Source organism: Chenopodium album, chromosome 2 (genome assembly GCF_948465745.1).
Source record: "Chenopodium album chromosome 2, dcCheAlbu1.1, whole genome shotgun sequence".
Lineage (NCBI taxonomy): Eukaryota > Viridiplantae > Streptophyta > Magnoliopsida > Caryophyllales > Amaranthaceae > Chenopodium > Chenopodium album.
In genome coordinates this window covers 29,456,681-29,465,705 of record NC_137835.1, presented here as the reverse complement: position 1 = coordinate 29,465,705, position 9,025 = coordinate 29,456,681, and the positions used below count along the sequence as shown (strand labels likewise).

General features: G+C 35.0%; 1 protein-coding gene across 1 annotated transcript; it reads left to right on the top strand.

Annotated features, from left to right (window-relative positions):
* The first annotated feature begins 5,204 nt into the window (after nucleotides 1-5,204).
* On the top strand, nucleotides 5,205-8,205 carry LOC145571033 (uncharacterized). Its single transcript, XM_081630134.1, has 6 exons — nucleotides 5,205-5,444; nucleotides 5,717-5,811; nucleotides 5,871-6,402; nucleotides 6,810-6,823; nucleotides 6,923-7,107; nucleotides 7,586-8,205. Exons 1-6 carry the CDS (start codon nucleotides 5,205-5,207, stop codon nucleotides 8,203-8,205), a joined length of 1,686 nt encoding a protein of 561 aa, XP_081486260.1.
* Nucleotides 8,206-9,025: the final 820 nt, after the last annotated feature.

The following is a 9,025-nucleotide window of genomic DNA, read 5'->3' as shown; positions in this document are numbered from 1 at the left end:
TTGACTATTATTGATTATTGGTATTGCATGATAATTTCTTATTGGATTGTTTTAATGTTTTATAATTGCGGCTTGTAAAAGTATAGCAATATTAAATTGATGAATCAAGCAGATGTTGATTTGATATTAAAGGCTATTTTCAATAAGAACTTAGATCTAGTAAATTGCGAGAGCCTGTTAGATCTATGTTGATTAATAAATTGCGAGAGCTTGTTAATCATGTTATTTATGCAATGTCAATGATTGATTACTATGTTTTACCCTGGAGTATTATTTATTGGTGAACCTATACCCTAGATCCCTTTATTTATCATTTTCTCCCTACTCTTATTCTTTGTAGTTTAGTTTCATACTTAATTATAAATATTGGTTACTTAAATAATTTAGATTATAATAATTAATTAGGAGTAAAAAGACTTGTTTCCCTGTGGAGATCGACCCTACTTCCCTATCTACCTTAGCTAGTGATTTAGGTAATTATTTTTTATTAGGGGATACGACTTTACCCTGTCAGTTAGTTGGTAATAGTTTTTAAAGAGTCGGAAGAAAAATATTTGGTTTAGGAAAAAGGGTTGTCCATTCTCTGACTAAAAATGGCTATTTAGTAAATTTTAGGATCAAAAGGGCTACTCGCTGGTAAAAGTATGATAAGGGTTGAATAGTTTAATCTATATAGTTTAAATATTTTCAATTCCACGTAAACAAAAATTATAATCAAGAACTAGTATAATGCATGTGCAATGCACGTTTTCCAAAAAAGCATAATAATCTGCGTACAATAAATTTAGTTTAACTTAATGATTACTAATGGACTCTTTTATCTTTATTTTTGTTTATATTAATAATGTATTTTGATTATTAATAACCCCCTTCCCAGTTTTCTTGTCTAATTTTGTTAAATTTGTTTTTCATTATCGACGCAATGATCGATGACTACACTCCACCTTCACTTATTATTTTCGATTCTCTGGTGTGATAATGTGATATAAGTTTGTCAGGTTTGTTACAGTTCTTTGTAAGACAATAGCATTGTATAGTCCGATATTATAATACATAGTTTGAAGATAGTTTACGATAATCAGGTATAACTTTTCTTAGGTTTGGTAATATGTTTTCCTAGTCCGATATTATTTCTTTTACGTGAGTGATAGTTTTTCATAGGCAGGTTCAAAACTTACTTTGGTTTGGTAATTTTTCATATTTGCTAATGTACTTTTAATCTTTGCTTACATGTTTGTTTGGAAAAAAAATATTATTCCCTTAATGTATTTGTTATGATTATTTGATATTATAATATATATTCTTTAATTATAAGTTAATTCTTGTTTTATTAATCTACTTAATTGCAAATTGTACAAATATAATCATGTTTGAGAAATTTATAAAAAATAATGGTATCTAGGAGAATTTGCCTAATATTTTGTTACCATTGAGAACGAGCACAATCACATAGCTACCTTTGAGAATCCCCCCCTTTTATAATGTATATATATTGCGTGGTTAATGTATATACAACTAATACTTGATGTACTAGTAGTAGTAGCCTAATGTACCAGTAGTAGTAGCCTGATGTCCCTTAGATTCTCACACTTCTCCCCATAAGAACACATCGCACTAGATCCCAAGAATAACAAGAATAATCATTCACTATCAGAAATTAAATTTGTCTTGTCAGAAGAAAATTAATAATATTAGGTTTTGCACTTTAATGTCTGATAATCATATTATTCAACATTGTCTGTTATATTTTGACATTATACGAAGTTAGACATTATAGTCATGATCTCATAGTTCATATAAATTGTAGGTTGTTGAGATTCAATAAAGACTTACAAAGGATCATTAATATTACATCCATATATATCATACATAAAATTAGTATCTCACTTATTATTTCTGATTCTTTGGTGTGATACTGTGATATAAGTTTGTCAGGTTTTAACAATTTTCTGTATGGCAATATCTTAGTACAGTCCGATGTTATATCACTTGGTTTAAAGATAGTTACGATAATCAGGTATAGCTTTTCTTAGGTTTGGATATATGTTTTTTCTAGTCTGGTATTATCTTTTATACGTGAAATATAGTTTTTCATAGGCAGGTTTAAATTACTTTGTATTGGTAATATTTTTTCATAATCAAAATAACCCAAGAGTCAGAAGAAAAATACTTAGTTTAGGATTTAGGATTATCCGTTATTTGACAACAAATGACTATTTAATAAATTATAGGATCAAAAGGGATACTCGCAAGTAGTAGTTTGATAAGGGTTTAAACAGTTTTATCTATAGTAATTAACAAGGATTTAATCCCTTGGTTTTATGTAAAACCTATATATATTATAGGGTTGAGATCTAGTGAGAAGGAACTTAAAATGAGAATGATGAGAAGGAACAAATGTGCATATAATTTATACTAAATGTGCATATAATTTATACTAAATGTGCATAATTGTGTTTCAAACTGATAAAAAATTTTAATTTTATGGAAAAATGAAAATTATGCACATCAAATTTAAGTCAGTTTTTTTTTTTTTTTTTGCACATTTAGTTCAAAAATTATGCACATTTTGTATATATATATATTTAGGGTTAGGATCTAATGAGAATGATGAGAAGGAATCTCAACCTTTCATTCAAAACAATCTAGCGGTTGATATTAATGATAAAAACAACACTACTTCATCACCCTCACCAAACTTCTACAGAATATCACCAGCAGATTATAGAACTTTAGATTGATCTTTTTAACTCCCAATAATTCACACTTTTCCATTAATCAAGCTCGACCAATTTCGTCCTCAATTTTTTCACTTTCCTTTACTTTAAATTGACACTACTCGTCTTCTTTTCTATCTCTCTCCGTCCACCTACAAATTCTCTTTCTCTTATAATTATGATGTGTCTGTGTTTTTTATCATTGAAATTCGGATTAGTTAATTGAATTCCGTAACATTGAAAATTTGATGATTACGACGATCTGCACTAAAGTCGTGAGTTATAAAGTAACAAGGTGATATGTGAATCGATCGGTGTCTGAAATAGGCAGTGGAAGACATTTTTGATGAAACTACTAGTATTAATTATGATTGCTCGTATCTGTAATTTGTAGGTTCTGCATAAGATTAATTCTCATTGTTTACCATGCTTTTTTGGCCAAACATAATGCTTTCACATATTTTTTTAATATTATGCATATTCAATTTAAAGATTATGCATATTCAACTATGAGAATATGCACATTGGTTGAAAAAAATAAGAACACGGACTACTACATCATTTATAGGCGTTAGATTGAATGACATGATACAATATATATGATAATCTGGAAAATCACAAATTAATGCACATTAAATTCAACATTTATGCACAATATATATATTGGTATTAATGAGAACCAATTGCAAAATAGGAACTAGGAACTAATTCGGACTGCTAGATCTAACAAAAATAGGCGCGCGATCAACGGCCATGATTAAATCACGCAAATTTCATTGATTTCCGAAAAGGCAAGCGCACTTCTCTCTCCTCAAGGATGTTCTCTCTCCTCCATTACAACGAGGCTCTAAAATTCTCCATTAAAGCGACCTACAAGCTTTATCTACTCCATTGAAGCGAATTTCGTTTTTTCACTACTCCATTGAAGCGGCTTACTGGAATATGAAGGTTAATTGTTCAATTTGGTGAATTTGATTCAAATATCTCCAAAAAATGCTTAAAATTTCACTCGAGCATGCAAAATCGAGCTCGTAAAAGGTATAATCAGAATTTTGGTGACAATTTCTTAAGTCTTTTGTAATTTAAGCTATAATTAGGTCTAAATTCAACAAATCGTTGCAAATTAATTTTATCTATTTGATTTTCAAAGAGATATTTATAGATGTTTTTAATAGAGAATTGTGCTATTTGATGTTGTTGTTTTGTTTGATTCGGTTCTTTGATTGTTTTATTTGATTGAATTTAATCTTATTATACGTGAAATTTATCTATATAAATGAATTTTTTTTTTCTAATTTGATGCTGAAACTCTTTAAATGGTTAAAAGGTGATGAGGTTGGATGTTCTTTTTGGTTTTGTTTGATTCCTCTATTAGAACTGTGAACAATTTATTTTTTAGCTTGAATTTAAGATTGAAATACCTTGTCTCTTTTTTTCTATAATTGTTGGGTAAGTGAGCTTGATTAGTTTTCAAGTAATAAAAGTAGATACAAAATAAGTTAAAGTAAGTCTAATATATCTAAAAGTTAATAGAAGTGAAATTCATCTTCTTTATGCTTTCGAAATCATGATATTGCTATGAAATCTAGGATAGGTAGGGAGGGGTATGAATGGGGCAGCTGCTAGGAGCTGATAACTTATATCATTTATAAAATTTGGGTATTTTCATAATATGTTCAGTAATACTAGTTGGATTTCTCAATTTCTACCTTGTTTGTATGATGTCTTGTGACGCGGGTGCATGGAACTTAGTGGAAGAAGTGGAAGACTTGCCACGTGTCTTGACCCGAATTTGGGCCAAGCTCCTTGGAGGTCACCTTTCGGGACTAACCATCATCACACTTGAAGACAAGAAGAATTGAAGAGGTTCGGCCGAACCTAGGAAGTCCGACCGAACCATTTTGTCAGTTTCCAACCCGATTTTGTCAGTTTTGCAGCAGCGGTCGAACTCTAGGAGTAGGACAGTTCGACCGAACTTACCCAGAGTTCGGACGAGTTTGGACGAACCTTTTCCCGTTTTCTTGTCAGTTTGTGCGAACTATTTAAGTTGTTTTAAGACGTTTTCTATCTCAATTAATGTTGAACTTTGCTTGATTTTGTAATCAAAGAGACTTTCCCTCTCTATCGTAATCTTTGTGATTATCTTGCTTTCTTTGTGATTGATCCCTTGTAATCTTTGTGGTTACACCTTAATCCTAGCTTTACTTGGTGTTAGCTTTGACTAAGATCCCTATTTCATATATCTTGGTGATTGTTGAGATAGGTTTATTGTTTTGTTGGTTTGAACTTGTTGTTACTTGATTTCTCCTCCCTTCCCTTTTTCTTGGGTTTGTTGGTTATTTCATATCATTTGGTATCAAGATCCTAGGTTATTAGCCTATAAAGATCCTACCTTTTTGAATTTCTCTTTCCCCTCTCAAAAGATCTCATCTTTTCCCACAAAAATTTGAAATTTCTCTTCAAAATACAAGCTTTATATATTGAAACATGAGTGATAGATACTATTATGAAGATGATGAAGGTTACAATGAAAAATCTAGATTGGATGATCTAGAAAGGAAGTTTGATAGACTTCTTGAGGTCTTGGAGAATAGAAGGAGTCCTAGAAGGAGGAGCCCTAGTGAAGAAGATGACTCTACTCTCCTCGCCGAAGAAGGGAATACCGCCAACGACACCATGAGGACAACCGTGACCGAGACATCAAGTTGGAATTTCCGTACTTTGAAGGTAATCTTGATCTTAATGAATTTCTTGATTGGGTTAGGAGTATGGAGAATGTGTTTGAATATAAGGGTTATAATGATGAAAAACGTTTCAAATTGGTCATCCTTAAACTCAAAAAACATGCTTCTTTGTGGTATGAGAACTTAAAGAATCGTAGGAAGAAAGATAGAAAATCAAAAATCACTTCTTAGGAGAAATTGAAGAAACATATGAACAAGGCCTCTGTGCCTAAAGATTATTTGCAAGATTCTTATCTTAAATTGAACTCTCTTAAGCAAGGAACTATGTCGGTAGAGAAGTATACTAGGGAGTTTGAGAAACTTTATATCATGAGTGGAATTGAAGAAGCACCAGAGCATAAGATTGCTAGGTAATTGGTGGTCTTGAAAGAAAGCTTGGGCAAAAGGTTGATGTTCATGCCCATGGAAGTTTTGATCAAGTGGTGCAAAAAACTTTGAAGTTTGAAAAGTATGACAAGGTGAGTAGTGCTAGTGGGTATACTAAGCCTACCTTCAAGAGTTCTTTTGCTCCAAAGGGTGAGATAAGCAAGCCTATTGCCAAGGATGAAAAAGGCAAGGCTCCCATGTACTCTTCTAGCAAAGATGATCACAACAAGATGAGCAATCGGAAGACTTGCTACAAGTGTAGAGGTTATGGAAATTTTGCTAATGAGTGTCCAAATAGTAGAGCTATGATGATTCGTGAAATGGATGATGATGATGATTACGAAGATGAGAAGAGGGATTTTGGAGACCCTGCATATGATGAAGAGGATGAGATTCTAGTTGAAACCGATGAGGGTCAAATCCTTTTTGTGAGGAGAACACTTCACTCCATTTCTACCCCTTTGGCGGAAGAGCAAAGGGAAAACATCGTCCAAACTCGTTGCACCATCAAGGATCGAGTTTGCAACCTTATCATTGATAGTGGATCTTGCACTAATGTGGCTTCAACAACATTGGTGAGCAAGCTCAATCTTTAAACCACCGATCATCCTATTCCCTACAACCTTCAATGGCTTAACAATCACAATGAGGTGAAGGTAACGAAACAAACTCTTCTTTCTTTCTCAATTGGCAAGCTATATAAGGATGAGGTATTTTGTGATGTATTGCCTATGGATGCTTGTCATGTATTGCTTGGTAGACCTTGGCAATTTGATAGAGATGTAATGCATGATGAAAGAAAGAACACTTATTCATTCATGATGGATAAGAAGAAGATTGTACTCAACCCCTTGTCCCCCACCATCAAACACAAAGAACCCTTGGGTACGGGAAACACAATCAAAGAGAACCTTCTCATTGGGTAAAATGAGATGGGAAAGGAGATAAATCAATGACACCTTGTCTTTATTTGTCTTCTTAGGGAAACACAAGAGAGTGAGCGAGAGAACCCAATCCACCCCCTTGTCAAGGAAGTATTGGTTGAGTACCATGATGTTTTTCCCGATGATCTCCCCCCGATTTGCCACCTTTTAGGGGAATTGAGCATCAAATTGATCTTATTCCCGGATCACAACTCCCTAATAGACCGTCTTATAGGTGTACCCTCGATGAAGCAAGAGAGCTTCAAAGACAAGTTGGTGAGTTGATTGAAAGAGGATTTGTGAGGGAATCCCTTAGCCCTTGTTCGGTTCCGACTCTTTTGGTTCCTAAAAAGGATGGTACATGGAGGATGTGTGTGGATAGTAGGGCCATCAATAACATCACCATCAAGTATCACTTCCCTATTCCCCGACTTGATGATATGATTGATGAGTTATATGGTTCCAAAGTGTTTTCGAAGATTGACTTGAGGATGGGGTACCATCAAATTCGCATGCGTGAAGGAGATGAGTGGAAGACCACTTTCAAGACAAAGCAAAGCTTGTATGAGTGGCTAGTTATGCCATTTGGGCTCTCTAATGCTCCTAGCACTTTCATGAGGCTCATGAAGGAGGTACTTCGCCCCTTCATTGGTAAATTTGTTGTTGTTTATTTTGATGACATACTTGTGTTATAGAAAATGTGAACTTGACCATGTTAAACATTTGAGGCAAGTATTTGAAATATTAAGAAGTAGGCGGCTTTTTTCCAAGTTGGAAAAGTGTACTTTTATGGTGGATAGTATTGTTTTTCTTAGCTATGTGATTTCGAATGTAGGGATCTCAATGGATCCTAGTAAAGTGGAGGCCATTCAATCTTGGCCTACTCCTACTACTCTCACTCAAGTTAGGAGTTTCCATGGACTATCATCCTTCAATCGAAGGTTTGTGAAGAATTTTAGCACTATTTTGGTCCCGGTGACCGAATGCATGAAGAAGGGTACTTTTGAGTGGACACCATCGGCTCAAAGGGCTTTTCAGACCCTCAAGAAGAAATTGTGTGAGGCTCCAATCTTAGCTCTTCCAAATTTTTATCAACCCTTTGAAGTTGAATGTGATGCTAGTGGGGTTGTAGTTGGAGCGGTTCTTATGCAAGGAGGGAGGCCGGTTGCCTATTTTTGTGAGAATATTGGTGGAGCAAGAATGAGGTATAGTACCTATGACACGGAGTTCTATGCTATTGTGAGGGCTCTTGATTATTGGTCACATTACTTGAGGCCTAGACCATTTGTACTACACTCCAATCATGAATCTCTCAAGTACATCAATGGTTCTCATAAACTCAATGCAAGGCATGCCAAATGGGTTGAATTCCTCCAATCATTCACTTTCTCTACTAAGTACAAGAAGGGAAGAGCAATGTTGTTGCCGATGCTCTTTCTAGGAGGCATTGTATGATCTCTATTCTTGATGCAAAGTTTTTAGGGTTTGAGTTGCTAAAAGAGTTGTATCGCGATGATGAGGATTTTGGTGGGTTGATGAAGAAGTTTGAGGAAGGGGTGGATGGCTCTTTCATGGTGCAAGAGGGTTTCCTTTTTAAGGGAAACAAGCTTTGTGTTCCGAAATGCTCTCATCGACGGTTGTTGTTAAGGAAGCTCAGCAAGGAGGACTAGCCGGACACTTTGGGGTTGCAAAAACATATGACATTCTTCGAGAGCACTTTTATTGGCCCAAGATGTTTGGTGATGTGCAAGTTGTGATAGCTCGTTGTGGGGCTTGTCACAAGGCTAAGAGTCAATTCCGTGAAGGACTCTACTCTCCTCTTTCGGTCCCAAGTCACCCTTGGGGTGATCTTAGTATGGATTTTGTGGTTGCTCTCCCTCGCACTCAAAAGAAAAATGATTTCGTGTTTGTTGAGGTTGATCGTTTTAGCAAGATGGCTCACTTCATTCCTTGCCAAAAGACCGACGACGCTTCTCATGTGGCTACCTTGTTCTTTAGAGAAGTGGTGAAGCTTCATGGCATTCCAAAAAGTATTGTGTCGGAGCGTGATCCTAAGTTCTTGAGCTACCTTTGGAAGACTTTGCGGAAGTTAGTGGGAACCAAGCTCTTGTTTAGTATCTCTAGCCACCCTCAAACCAATGGCCAAACCGAGGTGACTAACCGTACCATGTCCACCGTTCTCCGAGCTATTATTAGCAAACACATGAAAGATTGGGATCTTAAGCTACCACAAGTTGAATTTTCTTACAATCGCTCTCATTGCATAGCTACCAGG

What these genes read in the sequence shown, in the direction of transcription:
- LOC145571033 (XM_081630134.1), top strand. Translation starts at nt 5,205, where the DNA reads ATGAGTGATAGATACTATTATGAAGATGATGAAGGTTACAATGAAAAA. An exon ending in GGAATTTCCGTACTTTGAAG is followed by an intron (nt 5,445 to 5,716) that starts GTAATCTTGATC and finishes AACTCTCTTAAG; the next exon opens with CAAGGAACTATGTCGGTAGA. An exon ending in TTTGGTTCCTAAAAAGGATG is followed by an intron (nt 7,108 to 7,585) that starts GTACATGGAGGA and finishes TTTCGAATGTAG; the next exon opens with GGATCTCAATGGATCCTAGT.